General features: G+C 38.3%; 2 protein-coding genes across 4 annotated transcripts; both read right to left on the bottom strand.

The window, feature by feature from the left end:
• Positions 1–4,156: 4,156 nt before the first annotated feature.
• mfsd5 (major facilitator superfamily domain containing 5) lies at positions 4,157–6,430 on the bottom strand. 3 transcript variants are annotated; one of them, XM_084427511.1, is made up of 3 exons: positions 6,319–6,430; positions 5,993–6,067; positions 4,157–5,898 (listed from the first exon to the last, which is right to left on the bottom strand). In XM_084427511.1, exon 3 carries the CDS (start codon positions 5,792–5,794, stop codon positions 4,349–4,351), a length of 1,446 nt encoding a protein of 481 aa, XP_084283637.1. In that variant the 5' UTR covers positions 5,795–5,898; positions 5,993–6,067; positions 6,319–6,430; the 3' UTR covers positions 4,157–4,348. The 3 variants fall into 3 exon arrangements, with proteins under 3 accessions (XP_084283637.1, XP_084283636.1, XP_084283635.1); XM_084427510.1 differs by having other exon boundaries at positions 6,256–6,422; XM_084427509.1 differs by having other exon boundaries at positions 6,261–6,419.
• Positions 6,431–8,359: 1,929 nt separating this feature from the next.
• Positions 8,360–22,608, bottom strand: nr1d4a (nuclear receptor subfamily 1, group D, member 4a). The gene is made up of 8 exons (XM_084427267.1): positions 21,979–22,608; positions 15,223–15,522; positions 14,982–15,070; positions 14,755–14,899; positions 11,215–11,777; positions 10,241–10,426; positions 9,725–9,935; positions 8,360–9,002 (listed from the first exon to the last, which is right to left on the bottom strand). The coding sequence occupies exons 1-8, from the start codon at positions 21,989–21,991 to the stop codon at positions 8,806–8,808; spliced, it is 1,704 nt and encodes a 567-aa protein (XP_084283393.1). The 5' UTR covers positions 21,992–22,608; the 3' UTR covers positions 8,360–8,805.
• Positions 22,609–26,208: the final 3,600 nt, after the last annotated feature.

Genomic DNA, 26,208 nt, shown 5'->3' with positions numbered 1-26,208 from the left:
TAAGCATGCAACTGTTTGATGCAATGGGTTTATAGCCAAAGACAATGACAGTTTTTTTCTTTCTTTCTAAGTTTTCAGTAATGTTCAGAAAATAGGAGTTTGTGTACATTCTTCTTCTTAAGTCATCTTAATTTGACTTACCAAAAAACTGTGAGATCATTAAATGTTTGCCAGCAAACTCAAGAATATAACTGAATATTATATGAAGTTCTATATCACCTCACACACAAGCCATATACAACTGTGCAGATGTATTAATACTCTATTATTTTATTTTATGTACTGCTGTTAGTCATTTTCAATACTATAACTGTACAGTACGTCTGAGATTAATATCTCAACACCTCGAATCTCACACAGAAATACACTTATTATGGAATGTTGGATTTAAACTGAGATAAGTGGTGATCCCTACGCTAAAACGGAATGACTGGAAGTTAAATTAATACATGAAAAATATATTGATATCTGTGGTCATTAGACTTCACAATAAATTATTTTATTTTGTAATTTTTATTTTTATATTTTTAAAATATGCATTTATTTACAGTGCTTTCTAAGATGTTTGTTCATGAGCCTTAATTTGTTCAGTTGCCATCGATTTCAATAAATGAAAATGCTTACCTTAACCTTTTTCGTATGGTCTGTGTGCAGCACAAGCTAGATATATAAAAAATGATCTCATTCAGTACAAAAACAGCTGTTCAATAAATGAAACAAATGCCTATTTTTTTTTTTATAAGAAATGCATTGGACTCTGCATAGTGTAGAGCAATAGTGTTATCAATGCCAAGGTTTGATGCATGAATTGAACTGCTAAAAAAATTATACCATTACCTTGAATGCATTAATGTAAATCGCTTAACCCTTGTGTGGTGTTCAATACCCTATAACCCTCGGGATCTTCCCGGTCAAAAATGACCGGACTATAAAAAATAGCTTATAAATCTCTCATTATGCAATTTTTTTTACCCAATATTGGATTCAATCTTTTTGTCCACTTGTTCTCTTTCAATTAGGACTGGTTTTATATTTCTATTTGCATCTAATTAATCGTAGGCCTCATTTATTTGACAGTAGGGATCTAATTTTTTGAGTAAAAAAAACATTATTTTTGAATAATTTTGGAAATATTAAATAAAATCTGAAGAAAATTGGCACTGTTTATCACACTAGTCTACTTTAATTTTTCACCAGGAATTTTGTTTTGAAAAACTTTTATTTTGTACAAAATGGCACATTGTCACACTTGTGGTCTTCCCGGTCAAAAATGACCGGCCTACAAAAAATACCTTATAAATCACTTGTTATGTTGTATTATCACCCAATATTGGATTCAATCTTTTTGTCAACTTATTCTCTTTCAATTAGGACTGGTTTTATATTTCTATTTGCATCTGATTAATCGTAGGCCTCATTTATTTGAGAGTAGGCATCTCATTTTTTTATTTAAAAAAAACATTATTTTTGAATAATTTTGCAAATATTAAATAAAATCTGAAGAAAATTGGCACTGTTGATCACACTAGTCTACTTTAATTTTTCACCAGGAATTTTGTTTTGAAAAACTTTTATTTTGTACAAAATGGCACAGAGTTACTCTTGTGGTGTCCACTGGGCCATTGAGGGCCATTGTTTCAATGGGCCATTGAAAGTGAATGGGAGAGACGTGTTAGAAGTCCATGAGGAATATCTTTAGATCTGAGTGATGGATTATGGTAAATTTGGGCTCTTTTTAATCTTAACAATCTCATGTAAATAATGTTGTGCCATTTTCCACAATTTATGCATGCTTCATTGAGCTGTGAGTTAAAACGCGTCATACGTGCTAGGCTACATCTATATTCAAGGCTCTGTGAGCGCCTGTGGGGGTTCGTGTGTTACAACTCCATTAGGAATATCTTTAGATCTGAGTGATGGATTATGCTGAGTTTGGGCTCTTTTTAATTGTGATAGTCTACTGAAAATAATGATGTACATTTTTCTACGATCTGTGCATGCTTCGTGAAGTTATGAGCGAAAACCAAACGTGAGTGCTTCACGAGTATATACTTGGCTAGGTGCGTCTGTGGTATTTTTTGTGTTAGAACGCCATGAGGAATATCTTTAGATCTTATTGATGGAATATATTGAGTTTGGGCTATTTTTAATCGTGAGCTCCTGCTGTAAATAACGATGTGTCATTTTTCATGATCAATGTATGTTTCATGAAGATACGAGTAAAAAGGCCAAGTCTAAGCTACCTTGCTAGGCTATGTGAGTCTGTGTGTCTGTGGTATTTTTTGTGTTAGAACTCCATGAGGAATATCTTTAGTTATGAGTGATGGATTATGTTGAGTTTGGACTCATCTTAATTGTAAGCATCTGCTATAAATAATGATGTGTCATTTTCCACAATCGGAGCATGTTTCATGAAGTTACGAGCGGAAATGTGTCTAATATTCCATCATCCATATATAGTTTACACATGGGTCTCTTGAAGGGCTTCTTTTACAAAAACCTCGGTCAAGTTTAGTAAAAAGCCTGAAACAATTATGCTGGCTGTATTCTACTCATTGAGACCTTTCAAATGACATATGACACAGGACTATCTGAGATGTAGTACGCACTTGCAACTTTGGGGCGGCAGGCCACCGGCCGCCGCGTCAGGAAGTCTCGCGTGATATCAGGTCTCGCGATGTAAACAATTGCTTTACGGCCAAAATAAATCTGCTAAAATGCCGTCATTATTGCGCTCCCTCACGCTGTTCGAACCCGAATGAAGAAGACGTTTTAAAGAATATCCCATCTGCTTTGATGTCGTTGATCTGATAGCCTCTGGTGTCTGAGAATAGCCAACGAGTTTTTACAACAGTGTTGTCAAATATCTATTCCGAAGCTGTGGGGGAGCTCTAGAGAGAAACCTGCGAGCAAAAAGCGAGAATACAGCGAAGAAATCCCGAAGTTACTGAATGCAGCTTTAAAAAGCTGAGATTCTAAGCTTTAAAATGATACATATTTTGTGTTGTTCCATTCATTGGTTGCATTGGTATCTCCCATTCACTTTCAATGGCCCATTGAAACAATGGCCCTCAATGGCCCAGTGGAACACCACAAGTGTAACTCTGTGCCATATTGTACAAAATAAACGTTTTTCAAAACAAAATTCCTGGTGAAAAATTAAAGTACACTAGTGTGATCAACAGTGCCAATTTTCTTCAGATTTTCTTTTCTTTTTCCAAAATTATTCAGAAAGAATGTTTTTTTTTACTCAAAAATTGAGATGCCTACTCTCAAATAAATGAGGCCTACAATTAATCAGATGCAAATAGAAATATAAAACCAGTCCTAATTGAAAGAGAACAAGTGGACAAAAAGATTGAATCCAATATTGGGTGATAATATTGCATAACGAGTGATTTATAAGCAATTTTTTGTAGGTCAGTCATTTTTGACCGGGAAGACCACAAGTGTGACACTGTGCCATTTTGTACAAAATAAAAGTTTTTCAAAACAAAATTCCGGGTGAAATATTAAAGTAGACTAGTGTGATCAACAGTGCCAATTTTCTTCAGATTTTATTTAATATTTCCAAAATTATTCAAAAATAATGTTTTTTTTACTCAAAAAATGAGATGCCTACTCTCAAATAAATGAGGCCTACAATTAATCAGATGCAAATAGAAATATAAAACCAGTCCTAATTGAAAGAGAACAAGTTGACAAAAAGATTGAATCCAATATTGGGTGAAAATATAGCATAACAAGTGATTTATAAGCAATTTTTTGTAGTCCGGTAATTTTTGACCGGGAAGACCACAAGTGTAACAAGGTGACAAAACCCCCCCTAAAAAAGTTAAAAAATTGTCAAAAAACATTTGAGAAGTAGTTATACCATCTGTGAATCAAGTCACTAAATTTCAGTCCAAAGCGTTAACATTAACTAGTATTTTTGGGTAAAAGAAAATTCTCTCCGGGTCAAAATGACCCGAACACCACACAAGGGTTAAAAGAATCTGCCAAATGCATAATTGCAATGTAAATTTAAAATGAGTCTTTATTGCAAAATAACGTTTAATTGATTTGCTGATCATATTCAATATTCAAATGAAGTGTAAAATTAATTTAAATAATCTGGTATTGCTTTTCTGGATGGATTGCCCAAGTACAAACATAATCAGATTTGAAGGTGTTTATTGGTACTATTGACATTGCAGTTAGAAGAAAAAAAAATAAAGCCATGTTCTTTCTGATTAGTTTTACCCATAAATACATTTGTTTAACTAAGACAACATTCATAAAGAAAACAAAGCATACAAAAAATAACCCCAGTCCTTATATTGAAATCCAGTGTCTGTCTTTCTACAACTCAGATTTCTCCCTCTAATTTGGTCCCCTCTAGTCTGAGGTCTGCATCATTCCTGCCCACAGTGAAAAGGCTGACGACAGCAAGCAGAGCGGCCAGCATCATCCCCGCACAGCCTGCAAACATGTGTCTGGTGCCACTGCCAGCCTCACCCGCACCGGCCCCCGACACCTCCCCGTGAAGAGCCAGCAGCCCCAGGCAAGCCAGGAGGTGAAGAGGCAAACGAAACCAAGCCAGCACGGCAGCTCTGCGTTCCATGGGAACCACTCGGCCCTGGAGAAAACTTACCGCCGGGAAATAAAGCCCGCAGGCTAGTTCCAGCAGAAGGAAGGCGAGAAGAGATTCCCTCGGCCGGGGCTGGCCGGGCACAGTGGAGAACGTCAGCATGAAGAAGGAGAAGAAAGCTAGTAGAACGGCTAAGCAGAGCAGGTGACCGGGCTGGAGTCGATACGGGGCCGACGTGGCCAGTCGGAAAAGCGTGGAGCCGGCCAAGCTGGCCGCCATCAGACTGGAGAAAATGATTCCCAGCGGCGGGCCGTGTGGGTCCAGTACAGGAGTCCAAAGAAAAACAAATATATAGAGAACGCTTTCAAAAAGTGCCTGAACGCCACCCAAAAGCATAACGCGGCGGTCAGACAGCAAGCAGCGCAGGGCGTCCACACAGCTACGCCAGAAACGGGCCCGCGTTGACATTTGCAGCTTAGGGGCGTTTAGAGGGTTGAGAAGGGGGGCGTTCTTGTCTCCGTGTGCGCCCTCCTGTCTGTCCTCCTGACCCCATTCGGACAGCACAAACCAGGCACAGGCGGCAAGGCTTGGGATCGCCAAAAGAAACGGAGCGACCGGCCCCAGCCCGAGCCATTCGGCAAACAAATTCGCCACCAGCCCGGCGCCAACTGCCAGTCCGTGATTCCAATTTGCGACTTTACCGAAGGTAACAGGAATCCATTCTTTGGGAAAATCATGGACGTCAACGTGACCGTGCACATACCAGGCCTCAAAAGTGGTGGTTAGCAGAGAGGTGGACAGGCCTCCTAGAACACGTCCTAGTATGAGCACAAAATAGTCTTGTGACAGCTTGGTAAAGCAGCAGATAGAGTAGGCCAGGCAGAAGAGGAGACACGTCTGTCTTCGCCCAAGAAATTGCGGTAGCCAGCCGGCCACTGGGGCAAATAGCACGCAAGAAGCCAGACCGAATACATATAGGATGGCGATCTGAGACTCCAGGAAGTTGTAATGTCGATACAGTTTATAAAGGTAAGGTCCCTGTAGCCAGTCGGCCCAGAGGGCCAGGAGATACGCCTTCAGAAAGAGCTTCTGAAAACGCTGGAATGCCGGATTGGCGACAGCTGTCTGTGTGGCCTGGAATGAGGTGAGACGACGGGCTGCAATCTCTAAAGCCACGCACAGTCCTGCCAAAACTATAAATGCCAGGTATGCTGTCACAAACATGATGGACAAAGGTTTTCAGGTGACTGGAGAAATCCTAAATAATCCTAGATCATCATCATCATCCTCCTCCTGGAGCTCTTGGTCCAGTGAAATCTATAGTTCATCTGAGGAAAGAGAAAAATGAAAAATGATGCAAAAGGTGCATTATATAGACCATAAATGTTAATAACAATGGTTTAGTACCAAAATAGTTCTTACCAAAAATGACATTCTTCATCATGTTCTGGATGAACCCAGTGGAGAAATCATCATGTCAGACTGTCAGCTTGACTTCTGAAATGAGCCACATGGTTACTATCAATACATTATATATCTATCTATTTCTATCTGTCTGTCTATCTATCTATCTATCTATCTATCTATCTATCTATATATATAGAGAGAGAGAGAGAGAGAGAGAGAGATTCAACTTGACTTAAGCTTGAAACATCCATAAATGTTTAGTTAAAAGCCTTAAATACCTTACTCTTAACATTGTCCAAAAGAGTTTGCAAGGTCTTCGCTGATTTTGGGAGATAAAATACCTTTTCTATGCCATGATTTCAGATGATTTTACAGCATAAATGTCTGCAATATTTGCCTTTCTGCTCTACAATATCCGTGTGTGTTTCCGGGTTACTCAAACGTAATGACGCAAAACACAAGAATGACATCTTTGCGTAGCTTATAAATATTAATGACGTATTACGGCGTTCAACCCAGTAGGGCTCTCTGATTGGTTACAAAGCAGAAGTTAGCAACGATTAATTAACCAGAGCCGAATAAACGAATTCTTCTGTTGTTAAAGATTGACTGACAATGTTAATTAGGGTATGTAGCAGGACGCTCCATCAAGTTTACCAAGCAACGTTGGATTAAGCGTGAATGAAACGTAAGCATGAGTTATATTCATTTTCTTAAATTGAAATGGCATTTCGGTACTGCGGGTGGCCACACGATGTCACTATAACACCGTTTACTATGTAAAGCAATGTCTTGAATAATTTCATGGATGATATCTCTAATGGCTCTCAGATTAACTAAAGAAGACAATACCACTAAAATATGATAGCTTCTACAAAGTTTTTAAAGCATAAGAATAAAATAAAATAAAATAAAATAAAAATCTGGCAACATGCATGTGTTTTAACTGATTCTTTTAGAAATAGATTTTCCAGTGTCCTGAATTAAAGTGGATTAACTAAATTTGACAACCAAAATGTAACTGACAGTTTCAGGCCAGTTAAAATTATTTCTGCATCACTCTAAAAAGCTGAGGAAAAACATGACAACCATTAATGGTTTGTCTACTTATTTATCTTTAGAAAGAATAAAGCATGCATTGATGCTGTAATATGTTACAGCAGGCAAAGCTCACCGAGGCTGCATTTATTTGATCAAAAATATTGCAAAAATATAGTATATTATTGCAATTTGAAATAACTGTTTTCTATTTTAATATATTTTTAAATACAATTTATTTCTGTGATGCAAAGCTGAATTTTCAGCATCATTACTCCACTCTTCAGTGTCACATGATCCTTCAGAAATCATTATTATATGCTGATTTAGTGCTCAAGACACATTTCTTATTATTATCAGTGCTGAAAACAGTTTTTGCTGTTTTTTTTTTTTTTTTTTGGATACTGTGATATACTACCAGTTTGAGGCAAGTAAGATTTTGGGATGCATTAAAAAGTGACATTATAGTGTTACAAAACATGAATTTTTTTTAATTAATGGTGTTTATTGGAAGAAAAAAAATTGTATAATGGTTTCCAAAAAAAAAATGTAAGTAGCAAAAACTAAATGTCACAGGTAGTGTGTGTATAGCTTTAAAAAACAAAACAGACAACATCAGAATAGATAATCTTGTATTTATATTGGTTCTACAGAAGAAAACAATTTACAAAATATACATTTCCATTGAATAACGTAACTTTATCAGCCATAATAAAAATCAACTCAACTGATCAAATCAACCACATGGCAGTCCAAAATGCCTTCTTGACATGCTTTGTGATCTCAGTAAATGCTGTACAGATACTGTGCTGGTGCCAGAAGTTCAGGGGCTCGTTCTCACAACACACAGATAAACAGTCCATTGCTTACAAGGCACCAGACGCCCCGTCTCATTCAAACACACGACTGCGAATCCTTCATTCTCTGAACAGGCAGTTCAATCAGTGTAACTGTAGAAAACAACAAAATATAACATGCATAGGAGAGAATGCTGGTTTTGTATCCCTAGATTTAGATATATTCTTAAAGGAGAATGTTTGGAAATATACTTTGACACACTGTATTCAGCTTGATGATGATAATAAAAAAGCAAACAAACAAATATGACAATTTTATCTAATCTCAAAAGTTAAAATGTTTCAGTTGTTTCTTTTATTTTTTAAATAACTTAAATGGTTGTTGCAGATACAGTAAATCTCCTGTAATTAAATGTATACTTTATTGTCTCAAACTAAAGTTTTAATGTGATGTAACTGTATAAGTGATATCTATGGCTTATGTACATGGTATTTCTGTCCCTTTCTCAAACACACAGGCACATACACTGACACAATTGGCTTTAAATGGTCCCTAAAATTACCTTTCTACTGTATACATGGTCTACTTGACTAAAGACTGTGTATTTCACTTTGCAGGCAGTAAAGAGGAATGACCCGTTTTTTGGTCTTCAAAAGTTCTGTGGTAAGCTTATTTATGATGATATGACTGGCAAAACTTCCCCTCGGATAAATATAATCAACATTGTTCTCCAGCCGAGCTGAACAGAAGGGCAATGCATGTATGAAAATGATCCGTGAAAGCTTAAATGAAGATATAGTCTTGTTTAGAGCTTGCTGAGAGCCATCTGTTCATTGTGTTCCTCATTAACAAGCATCATAACCAATGGTTCCTATGGGAACACGCTCAACGTCTCCCCCTAAAATTAGCAGTCTTTCTCTTAACCAGGAAAGGTGTTCTCTGATTGGCCAGCCGTGGCCTTTGGTTGAGTTCCAGCTGCAGCGACTGATAGCTCAGGGATCGATACGGAAGGCCAGCAGCTTGTCGGAGTGAAGGTTGTTGAGGGTGCGCAGGTCTGGAAGACGCAGGAGCAGTTTGGGAAAGAGGGAGTTGTCGTCAGGACGGCGACGGTTGATTAAGGTGCGCAGCGCTCGGAGGAGTCCTTCCTGTAACTGTTCGACAGCCACAAAATCCAAAATGCCAGAGCAATCTGTGGATAAATGAAAAACCATTTATTATCAAAAGCCAACAGAAAAATTATAAATAAATGTTTAAAATAAATAAAAAAATATTATAAATAAATTGTGTGTATATATATATATATATATATATATATATATAGTCACAATATATGTTACCTATAAATACGATTTTTTTCATTTATCGGTATTCAATATTGTATATTTAAATATACAGTATATGCATATATTTGGTTGATTGGGATTTTTTTTTTTTTTTTTTGTTATTTAAAAATGTTTTTTAATTTTATTAAATTTTTTGCCTGTTTTTTTTTTCTTCTTTTTTTTCATACAATAAAAGTCAGTGAGATTCACTGTTGTTTTGGACCCCATTGATTTTTTTTTTTTATAGATAAAAACTGCTGACAAATTCTCCAAAATATTTTCTTTTGTGTTCTGTAGAAGAAAGAAATGTATACCGGTTTGGAACTACATGAAAAATGTGTTATAACAGTGTTATTTTAAAACTATTTATCTGACATTTTTGGGTTATAGGCTAGAACACAAATATTAATAATAATATTAATATTGCATTTAATATGAATCGCTATTATAAATAATTAGTTCAAATCGCTAACACTAAGCATGAGCATTAATTCTTTACTGTCTTTCCCACTGAAAGCATACCCTGTGATTCATGCCATAGCAAATAGCACTAATTAACTAATGACTCCGATTCCAGTGTTGCTCTTACCTGAAGAAACCAGCACCACAGCCATGAAGAGTGCCAACTCATCTGACTCCAGGCCCAGACAGCTCAGCTTGGAACTGAACTCAAACATGGCCTCCAGCAAGGAGCCCATACCCAGACCCCTAAGGGTGCCCAGCGGGTACGTTTGCCCATTCAGGAAAGTCAGTGATCGTTCCTTGTGGTTGAACAGTGAGGAAAACCTCACCATTAGAACCTGTAAAAGGCAACAAAATAAGATGGAAGTGAAAAGATTGACCCAGATGATGTGTGTATTTTTCACTCACAAAAAAGACAACAAGTTAGCGTTTAGGTTGATGTCCCTAAGGGGCTTAACACTGCTCCACTATCTACACATTGCGGTGTTTGTTTTGAGTGATTTTACAGGCCAACCTTTGGCTTAACCAATGGCATGAGTTTGAAATAGGACGAATTGGGAAATCTGTTTGGGTAGTGCTTCTTTAATAGCAATAAAAGTAATGTAAAAGGTCAGGGGAATTAAAGTGGTTATGTAATCAGTACCTGGAAAGTGCCTGCTTTGAGCAACATGACTTGATCATGCTGGCAGAGATCCTGGAAGCCTGGAATGCCCTTTGCGAATTCGACCACTTCACGTACAGCCGGCGTGAAGCACTGTGAGAAAGACTCCCACACCTGCTGACTGGAGACGCCAGGTGCTGACACGGGGCATGCGTTCAGTGGACAGGCCTATGAGAGAGGCAGCAGAGACATCATGCTTAATTTATTGGTCTATTCTTGTATTTTGATCTTAAATTATACTTAAACGTACTATTTCTGCTATAATGAATGCTTACATGATGACTGAATATTCAGAAAATGGCAGTCAATTATTCATAATTCATTGATTCTCCCTAATTCTTCTTTTTATCTATTTAATTTTCTATTCAAAAAAATATGATTGCTTATCTATGTTCGAAATGTTTTGTGGAATTGCACACACAGGCCAGTCACTAGTCAGTATTTAAAATTTTTTTTGTGTGTGTGTGTTTTTTTCTTTTCTTTTAATTTAACATTTTTAATATTTAAAGGGATAGTTCACACAATTTGGGGGGGGGGGGGGGGGGGGGGGTTGGAACAACTTGAGGGTGAGTAAATGATGACAGAATTTAAATTTTTGGGTGAACTATCCCTTTAATTAATTATTAGCTTTCCATCAGTTTAGGAATCCAGTTTAGTTCCTTCACAAAACCCAGTTCAGGAAACCATGCCATAATGTAACGTTTAATGCACTTTATGTTGTTGATAACAAAGAATGGCATAACTATTCATTCTCTTTGTATTTTTATATCCATATGGTACAAGATTAAACTAAGCTAAACTTATTAAACAAAAGTAATATAAAAGTAGTCAGATTATATTACCTAAAATGTGTAATGTAATTACATTATTAACTACACTTTTCATGATGAAATCTGAATTCAGTAATGGGCTACATTTTGTAAGTAATCTACCAAGTACTGTAAAACATTCCTCACCAGCACTTTGGAGCCAGCAGCCAACTTAAACGGACACGAGGCCTGGCTTTGGGACTTGCCGGTCACGTAGCTGTTGTATTCGGCGTGAGTGGGTTGTGAGGGCAGGCTGACTCTAGACTGGGAGTGATTTTGGCTGAATGAAGACTCGTAGCTGTACCGACTGTTGTCCACCAATGAGACCGGGCATTTGCTGTCGCTGGAAGCAACTGGGCAGCTAGGCGGTGCCGGGAAGCTTTCATGGGTAGTTGCGTGGTACCCTGCGAGAGGGTTTGCTTGAGGATAGTTGCTGTCCTGAGAAGGGTGGTTTTGAAAGGTGTTCGTTCCGCTGTTGCCCGCACGCTTCTTTAGGTGGTCCTGCGTGTTTGTGAAGATGTTTTGGTAGGCTCGGGATAAGGCACCAATAGCCTCTTTGGATTGGTTCTCGCTGTTGCTGAGAGGAGGTTCAAGTGGTGGGGAGGTTTCCATGCCCATGCTGGACGATTCGTTGAGGCTGTTCATGTAGCTCTGCATCTCATCCAAAAGCCGTTGCTTCTCTCGTTTGGGGATGCGGCCGAAACGCACAGCTAGGGGTCAGAGAGAGAAACAATAGGTTTAAAGACATGAAGTCTTAATAAATTAATTTGCCATTATTGTGCCTGGTTCAAAAAATGTTTTATTATAATGCTTTGACTTTTTTTCCCTCTGAATAATGCAATTTAAAGAGATAGTTTCCCCAAAACTGAATTGCAAAGTCTGTCATTATTTACTCAGTCATGTTGTTCCAAAACTGTATGACTTTCTTTCTTTTGTGAAACACAAAACAACAAAACACTCAGTGGGGTCCAAAACAACTTTGAACCCCCTCTTTCATTGAATGAACAAAAAACTATTCTTCTTTCTATATCTTCTTTCATATTTAACAGTCGAAAGACAGTCAGGTTTAGTAAGTAATGACAGAATTTTCATTTGTGGGTGTACTATCTCTTTAAATGCATTGTGAATTTTCATTTCAAATTAAATATCTGGGATGAATTTAAGTAGTAAATCGAGTAGTCATACGCCATGTTAAAAATAAAAAATGTTGTGAAACTACTGCTTTTTCTATGCAAATGACTGATAAACCAGGCCATTAAGAGATCCTGATGATCAGTAATCAAAATGTCCATGACCTGTTTCTTTTATAATAAAGTGCATGTTGCTATCAGAAATAACCTAGTGTGAAAAAATAAATGAAATACTGTCTGAAAATTGCTTTGGAAGTTTTTGAATAGCACAGCCACAGTGTAAGAGACAACTCGCTATCCAGTACTGACAACTGTATGCTGAATTTTTGGTCATTGTGGTGTCAAATATGGATGAACATTAAATGTGTCAGTGCTGTTTTCTATGCTTTCGCATCTTTTAAAATCCCCTCACTTATTTCTCCCTCACCACCCCTCCGCTAAGAAAATCTGTCAGCTGTTGAGTCTAAAAATAGCACCATTGCAACAATGTGTTAACTCCCCCCACTCTTCATCACTCTCTCCGTCACTACCTCCCCTTCCTATCTTCATCCCTATGCTACTCTCACTCCTCTCTGAAGCCGTAAGTAGGGCAGTGGGTCAGGCAGAACTTGATGGCAATGCCACGGTAATTGGGAGAGAAACTAATGATTGTGAGAAGAGAAGAGAAGAGAAGAGAAGAGAAGAGAAGAGAAGAGAAGAGAAGAGAAGAGAAGAGAAGAGAAGAGAAGAGAAGAGAAGAGAAGAGAAGAGAAGAGAAGAGAAGAGAAGAGAAGAATACGTCATTTGGCAGATTGAGGTGACAGTAGACGTAAGGGTTTGTGGTACATACTGGTTTTACCAGATGTGAGAAGGATGCTCAATATATCATATAAGTCTCACAACACCTGTAAATGAGAAAATTAGCCAAGAACGGTGGGAAACATCTTTTTAGCTTTCTGTAACAAACATGCATTGGTTGTGTGTGTTACCCTTCCGTATGATAAATATGGTTAAATACACCATTCAGAATTGAATTAAAAATGCCTGTTAAATTGCAATTCAATTCCTGAATTTCAGCTCAATCAGAATTGGGGTAGCAAACAGGATACAGAAATTTGCACTTCAAATTTGAACGCAAGGATGTAGAAATACAATGAATTGAAATTCAATCAAATTAATATGACTAATTTTAACTAGAAGAGCAACGTTAAAACTTTGAATGTTGATTTGACAAAGCCTTACTTTAAAGTTAGTTTATAGCAACACTTCATTTCCCAGAATGCATTGCCTCTGTTGAATCTCTTTCAGTTGCAATTCAGTAAATTCCTATTCCTGTCATTCCAATTAAAATTCCAATTCAGCTTCCAGTGGGGTGTGGCCAATTCAAATTCCAACACACCAAATTTGAATTTTACTTGAACTTGATGAACCAGAATTCGGTTTAAAATGTTGGTTTGAATCTGATATCAAAACTACAAAGGTTCATCCTGTGCAAAACAATGTGTGACACATATAGCTGCACTGATTACTTGTCTGCACAAAGGCAAGATCAAAGCGGAAGTGAAACCATGCTAGGCCATCGTGTCAAACCAAACATCTGTTTGTATAACAAAACCAAAATTAAACAACTGACTGAAGTGAAGTGAAGTGAAATCAGGGCGTCTGCTTTATTGTGGCATTTGAGGCAGTTAAATGAGGTTTTCCTGTTTGTGCATGAGAACCCGTAAGAGAAACAGGTTTCTAGGTTGTGGGCTCTAGCACTTTCAGGAACCATGGTAAAAATGACTGTTTACCTCCCTCACTTTGCACCCAATGGACTCATTTCTGTTGGTGCCCTCTTAGAACAACATCCATTGCAATCCTTGTTAACAGGCAACCCTACACTGTCACGCACATCCGCTGGTAAACGCTGCATGAAAATCCACCGAGAACCTGACAGAAGTCAAACCCAGCTTAAATGGGTCACAATGTACTAGTATAATATTTCCTAAAATGTTTACTTTTCATTCCAGTGTTTTTAAAGTTAAATCACAGCCGAAGGCAAATGGATGAGGCATTATTCTTCAGAAGAGTTCAGATGTGTGGCTTTTTCTGCATCCCTTGCTTAATTTTTGCTGCAGAACAACATTAATTGCTGAGGATGTTATAAGGGCATGAGCGAGGTAATCAAGTCGCCCGTGTTCCAATTTCTCAAAATAATTCCTGTATTTGCTGCAGTTTTCCAGATGACAGATAGCTTCAGGGACTGCGTGACTCCATCCCTCATAAATCATTGTCTCTAGGAGGGATTGGGAGGCAGAGCTTAGGGAACGTGTGAGGGGGAAGGGTAAACCGATGGAGAGAAGGAAGCGAGAAAAAGGAGGGACCACAAAGGGCAAAGCTAGAGATGGAAAAGAGTGCACAGCCAAACTAAAAGAAACTTGCTCTCTTGAAAGTTACCAATGGTGCAAGTCTAAAAGAGGAAAGTAGGTTGAAGGGGGCGGGTGTGGTGCTGGGCTGAAGAATAAGATGAAAGTACGACTTTCTGCTATTTGTCATACTGTATGTCAGTGACCTGATAACCTCCTAAAATTCTTACCGTCGCGGGACATGCCAACAGACAGGCATTTTTTGAAGCGGCAGTGTTGGCAGCGGTTGCGGTTCATGCGCATTATCAGGCAGTTCTCGTTCTTCACGCACATCTTGTAGTTTATGTTCTGCTGAATGCTACGGCGGAAAAAGCCCTGCAAAGAATGAAAGACAAACATTATAATAAACCACAATGCTAGAAAAGACTTATTTTATCAGAGGCTCATTATGTCTTACCTTGCAGCCTTCACATGCATGGACACCATAGTGGAAACCTGATGCAATATCTCCACATACTTTACAAAGGAGCACCATGCCTCCTGTTTCTGCTCAGATAAAAATAGAAACATGTAGAGAATGAGGTCAGGATGTAAAAGAACACAAAGAAGGTGTCCTAAATAATAGGGACTCATTATTCTTTTGTGAAAGAAGATGCTGACTGAGTGTGTTGCGGGTTTTAAAAAGGGAAAACACTTACTGGTAAACGTGCCTGTGAATCCACAAGGCCTTTTACCGGCGATTGGATGGGAGTAGCTGTGCGGGTTTGATCCTGCCGTGGAGTTACTGTAGATTTCAGGGAACTGAAAGACCCGTTTTGGAGAAGCTGGCGATCCAATACTTCCTTGCTGCTTGAGGGCCCCAATCTCAGTGAAGGTGACCTCCTCTGGTGAAGAGGGCTGGGAGTGGGAAGATGGAGACTGGGTTTGATAGCCACTAGAGGGGCTTCCTGGGCTTGGACAGGCACTGCCATTGGTACAAGCGTAGAGTATCACACTCCCTGTAGAAACACAAAAGTATATAAAGCCCAGTTTATTAAAAATGGAACTTTAGTCAATCGCATAAATTATAAATGAATTTAAACTGATTCTTTAAAACACCTTTAAACATGTTAAATCCCTAATCAAAAGTTAGGGTTATTTGTCCTGTCATGACAACTCTCAGAGAGTTTGGCATGGTAATAATGTTAATGTGTTTGGTCTCGGTGGAATAGATCTATTACGCAGCTGCTGCAGAACAAGTACGGGACTTGCCACTGCCAATACACACAACATGCTTCTATGAGCAAGAAAGACATGCTGCTGCTGTACAAGCATTCATGAATCACCCCCATAGCAGATCTATACGGGTGGAGCTGGGGAGGTGGAGTTTCTGAAAGAGTGCAGCAAACTGCTACAGCAAACAATAGGCAAGAATTAGAATGTTCAGCAGCAAGCTCATTGGCTACCAATTCAGCGGGAACCAATCAGCAGTGTCCAATAGAGAATTATTTAATTGCAAGCAGATTGGGTTAAGGACTTATGAGCCTATGCCTAGAGTTTCATGACAGAACTTGTTTTTTCATGTGTCCCAATTCAGGTTGTTGCATTGGCTAATTTGCAAATCAAATCCAATTTGATTCAGTCCGAGTCGTTTGTAAATCGACTCAACCTATTGACTGAAAATATCTGGTTCAAATACTGACAACACTATTGCGTGCCTGTTTAATGGCTATCTGTCAGGAAAATAGGGTCATTATATGCAAGATATTTCATACGAAAAACGCTTACAGCAGCTTTCAGAAGGAGGAGATGTAGGCTAATAATCTAACTGACTGGGAGTGAGTGAGGTTCCCTCAGTCAGAACGATCTCACGCGCTAAAAATAGTGACGGCTGCACAGCAACATAGTGCAACGTTCCCGTTTGATGAAATAACCCAGGATGTGTTGTATGTTTTGGTTTTAAAGGCATATTTAATAGGCATGGGTATTTTAAATAAAACCGTTGGCTTGTTTTATTTTCATTTCCCCGCAGGTTTTGTCCCTCTGGTTTTCTGCATCCTATCACATTCACATCCTCTCCGGTCATGCGCGCAGGATGAGCTGAGACACGGTCTCACGTGTTCACAAGCTCTCCCGCCTCTCCTCTCCAATAATAGCCCTGGCATAGTGCCCCAACCAAACTCCACAACACCTGACCGCCGCCTCACATGGATTCCTGACACCGTTCCTGCCCAAACTAAATCCGCAGTCTCGTGTAAACTGCTACAACAATCGCGAGTCGCGAGCATCAAAAACAAGCATTCACAGGGGGCGCGCACCGGAGGATGCCGTGTCAGCTTTGCGATGATGTTACAGTTCCCACACAGATGCATTGCCTGAGAGAGCAGGGCAACGAGGAGTCACGTTTTGTTAGAATGTGATTAACTTTTTAAACAAACCGAGGACACAGTCGGTCTCGGGGCCAAGAGAATGTGATTTAGAGCTGCACTGTTCAAAATGTTTCGGGAATCACTGGCACCATGATTACATAAGATCACTAATGGCAGACATGTTCTCAGCATTCTGCATGATTTGAGGTATCATTAATATCTGTAGTATATAGGCTATATGGCAAATTGTGTACTTGTATAGTTTTGAATAACCTCTAGCCTTAAATGCTCTAGCACACACCACTAGAATATATTGATTCACACTGACACAAACCTAGAGTGCATGGGATAGTTGACCCAAAAATTCTCTGAACATTGCAAATGCATATGAGTATCTATTTTTAGTTTTTCCCTGTGCAAGGCACGTTAATGGTTCCTATCCGCTTTTATAGTATGTTCCTGATTGATAAATATCTCAACATGAGCAACAAGAGGATGAAAGTAAATTATAACAAAAAGGTTTTTTTTTTTTTAGGTACACTAGGCCTATGTGTACAATGAGAAATGGCAATAGGGTAAATATTTCCTTAAGCAATTTTCCTCTCTTTCAAACTGTGTTTTATGGTGTACAAAGAATTTGGAACCCTTATGCAGTAAACAAGTTCAAACTACCATCAAATATCTGCCCTGCTCCTTTGTGTGTGTTTTCTCATGCTGCAAACAGTATTTATTTATGCTCAAGTGTTTTCGTGATCCCTCCACAGGCACGTGCAGCGCCGGGACTTATTATTGACATACTAAAGCGCTGGATTTTACAGCCTTGTGATAGTGAGCCCTACCTGAGCAATGCTACTCAGCCCTGCCCATGCTTAGTAACCCCACCTACATACACAGAAATACTCACACCTGACACACACAAGGCCACAGAGTTTAAAGCGACATTGACATTAAGGATAACAGAACATGCTCCTTAAACAAATAGTGGGGCGCAGCTGCACTTATTTCAAATGATTGCAGAACAATCAAAACTTTAATCTGAAATGGGTATGTGCGATATAATTTTCTTTTCTTTGTCTTGCCCTTTATTAAAAATAACCAGCTCGTAATGAGAGGGACAGTGCAGCAGTTTCTAAAAGCTACACGAGGAGCCATGCACACGTCATTGCAAGTCTGTATAAATTGGGGTCAGTGAAACACCAGCATTAACTGAAGAATCAGCAGGTCTCTGGCAGCTCTTTGTGATCTTAGGCAACCCATGCAAACACTAATCTGCTAGTGAGCTGAGACAAGCGTAGAAACGTGAGGACTTTGCAGGGACAATAATCCCCTCCTCCGTTGCCTCAAACACTGGCATGGTCTCCCTCCCACGAGGAAAATAGCTGAAATGCTCTACCTTGCATGACCGCATCCTTTGTGCATTTTACTTGATGTACAACATCTTAACATATCTGCATATGTGTCGGTTGGGGATGCAAGACATTTGTGCATAATCCAGTTGTATAAGTGAAATTATTATTAAGAAAAAAGCACAAGCTTTCACACTTTTTTTTCTTCACTTTTTGTTTTGAGTAGAAGCATGCATTTTGTTTGCTATTGAAGGAGATATGCTAACTTATAATATTATGTATTAATTGGGTTAATACAGACAGAACTGTCATTCTAAAGTGGGTCAAAGAATATGAACCCTTTAAGGCAAAGAGTTTTTTAAATATTAACATTAAATATTTGAATATTGCATTTTTGTGACAAATATATTTTATTTCTTAATGTTCATATCTCCTTGCAATGTATATTAAGTAGCCTATAGTTTGTATTTGCGTTGAAGGTTTGAGTTTATAGCTTGCTCACATGGTCGGTATGCTCTATAGAAGCTGCTTTGAAACTATATTTATTATGCAGTTATAAAAAAATGTTTTTATTGAATTTAAAAAATATATCTTATAGGGTAGAAAAAGGACACACAATATACTTGATACAAAATAAATATTTTCCATTATGTTTAATATTTTCATAATCTGTTCTGGCTTAATAGTATAGTGTTGTCTACAATGCTGAGCCTTTTGCACACACTACAGGTATTAAATATGATAATATAGCACCTGTTAGATTTTAGATAGATAATCAAAGAAAAAAGAGGTCCAACGATACAAAATGTTTAAAAGCCTAACTATAAAATCCTAAACTGCCCTCAAATAGAACCCAAAATGTACGTTTGGGAAGGGCATTTCGTACAATACAGAATGTTCTCATGCTGTCATGAAGCTGTTTATGCGAACCGCTCCAAAGAAAAAGTTGCATGAGGCGGGAAAACGTGATGAGGCGCTACACTGACTGCATGAAATCGCTGACCCACTGACCAACCTCCCCCTTTCTATCTTACAATCTGCTCCAAAACATAGAATCACTGAAAGAACGAAGCGGTGATGGCGGGGGCGTGGAAATCACGCGCCGCACGCGGCTGAGAGAGCGCATGCACGTGAGGACGATTGTAGGCGCGAGGGATGCGTTCGGTGGGAAGATGCGCGCGCCTCGTTCCTCTCTTATAACCCAAAAGCTCTATAAAATAGAGCAAGCGGCTATATCGAATGGTGGGGGGGGTGGATGGTCCGTTATCCGGCGTAAATCGCATCTGGAACCTCTAATTCACCTTGTATGAACTGGTGTTAACTGAGTAGCCTATAGGCTGAATGTGTGATGTGCATTTAATCACGAACATGTTCCAGAGCGCCAGAAACGTAATATAGCCTAATTGTTGCTTTTCACGAAGAATGAAAATAAAGCTAGCCATATAAAGAAAATAATTCAAGGTCCTGTTGTTGCACAATAGCTCACATTTTCAGCAGAGATTTCATAAGCGATTTTCTAAAGCATCTGAAGTCAGTAGGTTAGTGAACCAAACCATACCCCCAAAAGTTGGGGAATAAACTAGTGTACATGCTCCAGTAGTCCTTTTGAAGATGATTTTTTTTATATATGATTTAAACCCTTTAATGACTTTTGATGGTCAGGTCAATATTTTTGACCTGAATGAAAGTAGTTTATTTTTGTGTTACGTTAGGATACCTGAAAACATTATTATTGTATAGACTACATTATTGCTCCGCTTCATCCATGTAAATGGAGATGCTATACCGACCTTCTTCTTTTTTTTACCAGTATCAGACTGAATCTACTTATAGGCTAGCTATTTTTTTTTCTTTCATATTTCAAGTTTCAAATATACTGTACTGTACATTAAAATGATTAAGCCTGATTTCACTTGCAGCATGTTAGTGTGAACAGTGTTTTTTTTTTTTTTACGGTTGTATAGATAGTATAGGTAACAAACATGATATTGATAATGGGATATTATCAGTATCTATCAGTCAAAATTGCTATATTTTTGCATCCCTAATAAAAATCCACGTGGGTTGGATCTAAACTCAAAGTCACATGTATGAGTTGATGTGTAGGCAAGCCCTTCATTTACTTCTGAGTAAATAAATCTGTTTCCTTGTTTCCTGTTGTCTACCACTCAAAGGTCATGTGTTCGGATGTTATTATTTCCCTGTCTAATGACTTCATGCACCATGTCATTGTGCCTCGTATTTGTTTTCTAGGCTTTCTGTCAAACGCAGAGTTGAGAGGGTGCGCCATGCAGGCATGAGACAATGTTTCCATCACCTGTTCTGGAACGTGACTGCAGCTTTTGTAAATGAACCAGCTGTAAATTAACATTGAAGTGGACTTGGGATGACTGAGCCAGCATGTAATTGGCCCTTGGCTAACCTCGGTAATGAACCACTACCCAAATCAGCTTAACCGGTTAACCTGCTTGGATGAAGGCTATAGTGCACGCTCAAGTAAAGTTAAATTATTATAAACTTTATGAAATATTGCATTAGTTCCAATGTTCATCAAGAGCCCACCAACCACTCAGCTGAGTGCTGAGACTGTGAAGGATGTCTTTTGACTTTTTTCTTTTTGCCTTTCTATTTATATTCTATTTGCATAAACAGTTTGTTTTGAATATCTCATATGATTAATACTCTTTACACTGGTGAAGTGCGTTCATAAGCCAGAGCCAAGTTTAACAGCGCTCTTATCTCCAGCTTGGACCATCTACACGTGAGTTTGTTTTCAATGCTATAGCAGGAAGTTGTCAGCACATGCACGTGATATTAAGCAGATTCCCTGAAAGCAATCACAGAGTTCATGACAACAGTTACAGCAGTTACTCTAAGTATGGTAATGTTTATCTCCATCATTTATGTGATTCACACAGTAGACTGATACTATATATAGATGCACTTTGTAGTCTTTATGGTGCACTGATGAGTCTGCCCAGCGCAATCATCAAAGCAAGCCAATACCCTTCATGACACATGCTTAGATCATCTATTGCAAACCATGTGAATCATATAATTCATCACAACACTGTAAACCCCTACCCTATGAAAGAACATAAAACCTTCTCTTTTAACTGCATTGTGCATCTAAACAGTTTAATCAGACCAATCAATCACACAGCATGAAAATATGCTTAATTATGAGCTAAGCATTTGCATGAATTGCCAGAATATTTACAGTAATGATGAATATAACTCAATTTGTTAAGAAGCTATCGGCAAAAACCATTGCCACCAATAATATATAAATAATAATAATATAGGTCACACTTCAGATTAGGGTCCAATTCTCACTATTTACTAACTATTAACTATGACTTTTGCATAGTAACTGCTTATTAATAGTTAGTAAGCTAGTTGTTAAATTTAGGTATTGTGTAGCATGTAGAATATGATCATGCAGAATAAGACATTAATATGTGCTTTATAATAAACAGCCAATGTATTATGCATGCTAATAAGCAACTAGTTAATAGTTAGAATTGTACCCAAAACTAAAGTGTTACCTTATAATAATAACCCTTATAAGAGCAAAGCATGCACTGAATTATTTTCATGAAATTATTATTATTTAATATTATTATCATTATTTTGTGGTATTAAGCACAATTACCAACATAAATACAACCAATGTTATTTTTAATATAATATAATATAATAAAATATAATAATAGACTATATCAGCAAGAAGAAGGACAAGAAGAAATGTATTACTTACCAGGACTATCCATCCTTGATATGCTTTTCAAGATCCTCCGTCTTCAGAAACCTTGTCTTCGGGAAAGTCTGTTTGTGTCAGTATGTTAAAGTCTGGTGAAAGCAGGTAAAAAAGTCACGAAATGCCAGTGCATGCAGTGAGCAGCCCAAAGTATCTCTCGCACAGAGCATTGGTAGCGGAGCCAAACAGTCGGTCGAAAATACAGTCTGTCACAGGTGTGCAGATGCCCCTTCCGCGCGCTGCTACCTGTCCTGTGTTCCTCTGTTCCTGAGCTAGTGTGAAGGACGCAGTAGGGATGCCTAGTGGTGATGTCTCATTGCCATCAGCATCTCTGTGGGACTGTCAAACTTCACTTCCAACCCTAGCCAAACACACACCCTTCCACACCCACATAAATCACGTTTTCAGGTGACTGGCAAATGTGACTGGATTTAGGGAAACCGTCAACCTCTGTTGTTTTCTTTGACGGGGATTTATCTCACGTGCCCATGATCTCCTAGCTTTCTCTTTTCCTCTTGATCATAGCGTGCATGTTCATTGGCGGGAGTGTAAGCGGAGAGCTGAGCTGGATGTGCTTATTCGAGCGCGCTACGTGCTGGTAAAGCCACGCTGCATGTGCCCTCTGCATGTGCCGCGGAAAGCGCTGTCCTACTGACACACTTTTTTTTTTTTTTTTTTTTTTTTTTTATGTGTGCAAAACACAACCCGGCGACATGAGAGGCACGCACATGTACTGCAGGCGAGGCTTTGCGTGACTGCTGCCGCGCGCTTCTTTTAAAATCTCTTCTGTCATGTGAATGATGCATGGAGTCATTAACAAGTGCATAAAAAACACTTGAATTGTATATAAGATACAGTCATATGACATTGTTTTGACCAACAAATGTTGCAATCAATAATGTTAATAATTGATTTTTTAAATGAGATAATTGCCCCAGAACATCCGACAAAATGCTCTTATCTGATCTAAACAAGTCAACAATCTAACTTTACTGTAGCCTATAGTTGATTGTTGACTGAATCTATGCTATGGGTTTTGTTGCTCACTTGTTTACCCAATAGTTACAGCAAAAATATGATGATATAGGAGGTTTAGATTGGAGGACAAAATTCAAAGATCGTATTCCAATTTAAGGCGGCTTTGAAACAACACACACAACCCCTTGCTAGAGATAAACAAAAACTTTGGACTCAAATGTGCACAATTACTGAGCTATAGCCTAGCTCTCTTAGCAACTTCCCCTTGTGACAACTAGCCCCCTGTCTTCTCCCCCTCCACACACACACACGTGTTGTGTTTTCGTGATTTATGGGGACTTTCCATAGACATAATGATTGTTATCCTGTACAGTACAGTAGTTGGATTTACTTTAACGAAAGCATTGTGCTCATTTTATTAGAAACAGAGTTTTGAGGATAATAATTTGTAAACAATATCGAGTTTGAACTGAAACAGCGGCCTCTTGTGGTAAATTTTTACACCTAATCAAAAACTTTTTAGCCTATATGCTGTTTTGGTAGTTTTTGAACAAATATTTGACACAATATAATTATATATATTTTACTTGGCATAAAAAATACATGATATTTGGCAATATAAAATCATATAGCCTGTATTTTTTAAATAGTTTAAAAAGGTGTTGTCTTGCAAACCGAATTAGGCTTTTTAGAATTAAACTTAATATAAACTCGACCAATCACTTTATCCTTACAAAGCCTTGTAAACAGTAGAAATAAGTCTTATACACTTTTATATTTTCTAAACTAGTGTTGTGCTACTTGTACGGAGTTTTAGGTTATAGTAAAAAAATACCAAGATAAACCTGCGAAACACAGTGTTTACAAACAATTAAAGTGCGTAAAATGTAGAATAATTATAATTTATCATTATGAAAGGGTTCTTGTTTACAGTGTTTTTCTTTTCTTTTTTTCCTTACAGTGCTTTCTAATACTGTCTGATGGCTTGATGTTGTGGCTTTACGTTGCACTTCCTATGTTGACCGCTAGGTGTAGCTGTAATGCAAGAATTGTCTCTTAAGGCCCTACCACTTCATATCTTAATTTAGCATTAGGCCACACCAAGAGATCACTCACAAACTTCCCTTTCAATTTCTTCCTCAGTTCTTAATATATTACATCTGTTTATCGTGAAACCACTCGCCCTTCCTCCATACATACAAAATATGCCTATAAATGTGTACTAAGTATCTGAGATAGTTTGTGGTATCAGTAGGCAACAGGAGAGACTGTTAAACCAGAAGTATGCACCTCAACATATCGGCTAATGAACCTCCTTTCAAGGACTTTATTTGGACATTGAGAAGAATCCAGTCAGACATGAACCTTTTTGCTGTTCTAAATCCAGAAAAACTCCCGTTTACAGCAATTGTGCGCTTGACACTTTGATTTAAATGGTACATTTCGCACAAGATAGAAATAATCTGAACAGAATGCCTCGCCTTACGTAAACCCTGTTTCTGTGGTGTTTTGACAGTTGCCAGGGTTAATTGGCTGTGTTAAATTTGGAGATCTGTTCCACAGCTATGAACCCATGACTGTGGGCGACTCGTGCACCGAGGAACATGTTATGGCAGGGCACGCCGATAATTACAGAGAGAGCGGCAGTGTTTGGGAATCGAACAGGGGCCGCTGCCAACATGCACACAGTAGAAACACCTTGTGCCTCGGGCTAGGCAGACAGCTATCAGTGTCTGTCATCTTTCTGTTGCTCTCTCCTGCCCACCAACACTTACCTGCTCAAACTCTTTCGCTCTTTTATTGAAAGATCTCTGTTTGTGAAGTCATGCCAGATTCTCTGAGGCTGATGAGCAATTTAACAAGTTTAAACCAAGCTCAAGTGTGGTAAAGAGGAATAGAGGAAAGTGTATATGCGACTTACAAAATGCTTTCAGATTCAAAATGCTTTCAGATTACTCTCATGTAATGATTTAGAACTTCTTAAAGGCTTTTATTCCCCCAAAAATGAAACTTCTGTCATAATTTACTCACCCCACACGTCGTTGCAAACCCATAAGACTTGCGTTCATCTTCAAAACACAAATGAAGATATTATATATCCCTCCACAGACGACTTTGACGTTTCCAAAAGTTCATAAAGAGATCGTTAAACTAATCCATATGAATCAAGCGGTTTAGAAGAGACACGATCGCTTTATACGATGAACAGATTGATTTTAGGCTTTTGTACACATATAAACATTCATCAAAGGAAGCTCAAGCATGTTCGCTTGACGTGCGAGAACCAATGAGGTTTATTCTTTTTTTATTCGAGCTTCAGCAAGAACCAGTGACGTGACTTGTGTGTTACGCAGCACGTTTGAGCTTTCTTATGTGATAAAAGCCTAAAAGCGATCGTTTCAATGCATATGAATTAGTCTTACGATCTCTTTATAAAAAAATTTAAGCGACAAAGTGGTAGTTAGACTGTCAATGGAGGTCTTATTTTGAAATCTGTTCCCCTAAGTTTCCTGTTAGGTTACTCGTACAGGTTTAGGGTTAGACAGACTTCGACACAGAGGAACTCTCAGATTTCATTTAAAACACCTTCATTTGTGTTCCGGAGATGAATAAAAGTCTTACAGGCTTGGAACAACATGAGGTTGAGTAATTAATTCATATTTTTTGGGTGAAGTAACCCTTAAACGATGCAACCTGTGTTTTATGACCTTTATTTTAACAAATGTGACAACTTGCCCCTATATAATATGACAATATTCTCTTATCAGGTTATCAACATTTCTTTAAAAAAATAAATAATAATACCTTAGTTTTCGAAGTTGTAAATAAAACAAAGCTTAGGCCTATTAGAGTAGGCTACATTTTACAAGAAAACACTTCAAAAATCCTTGTTTAATTCAATAAGATGCAATTTAGTAATTATTGTGAAATTCACTAGACATTTCTGAGTGAACATTAATTCAAAGTCTTTCTTTTTTTCAGTGTACAATGGCAGTTTTATTTGCTAAGGAGAAGGCATTGAGAAGGGGACCTTTCCTCTTGAGCACAAAGATTTGCCTCAATTACTGAATTGCTTCCATATGTGGATCTGGCAGTTTCTCCCGCTGCCCCCTCCAGCCCCTCTCTAGCTCCTTCGTTCTCTCTCCATGTCTCTTTCTTCCCCGACTTCTATCTGTTTTTTAGCCGTAGGCTACTAAAGCCTATTTTTCCCGCCTTGCTTTCTTTCCCTTAGTCCCGCGAACGGTTTTTGAA

Source organism: Rutilus rutilus (genome assembly GCF_951802725.1).
Source record: "Rutilus rutilus genome assembly, chromosome: 13".
Lineage (NCBI taxonomy): Eukaryota > Metazoa > Chordata > Actinopteri > Cypriniformes > Leuciscidae > Rutilus > Rutilus rutilus.
The sequence above is the reverse complement of the archived record's forward strand: the minus strand, read 5'-3'. Positions and strand labels throughout refer to the sequence as shown.

Bases quoted from the DNA above. Each gene is read 5' to 3' on its own strand.
- mfsd5 (XM_084427511.1), bottom strand. From the start codon at position 5,794: ATGTTTGTGACAGCATACCTGGCATTTATAGTTTTGGCAGGACTGTGC.
- nr1d4a (XM_084427267.1), bottom strand. The intron at 14,900-14,981 runs GTAAGACATAAT...CATTCTTTGCAG, and splicing joins ATGCATGTGAAGGCTGCAAG to GGCTTTTTCCGCCGTAGCAT. The intron at 11,778-14,754 runs GTAAGAATTTTA...TCTGACCCCTAG, and splicing joins TGTTGGCATGTCCCGCGACG to CTGTGCGTTTCGGCCGCATC.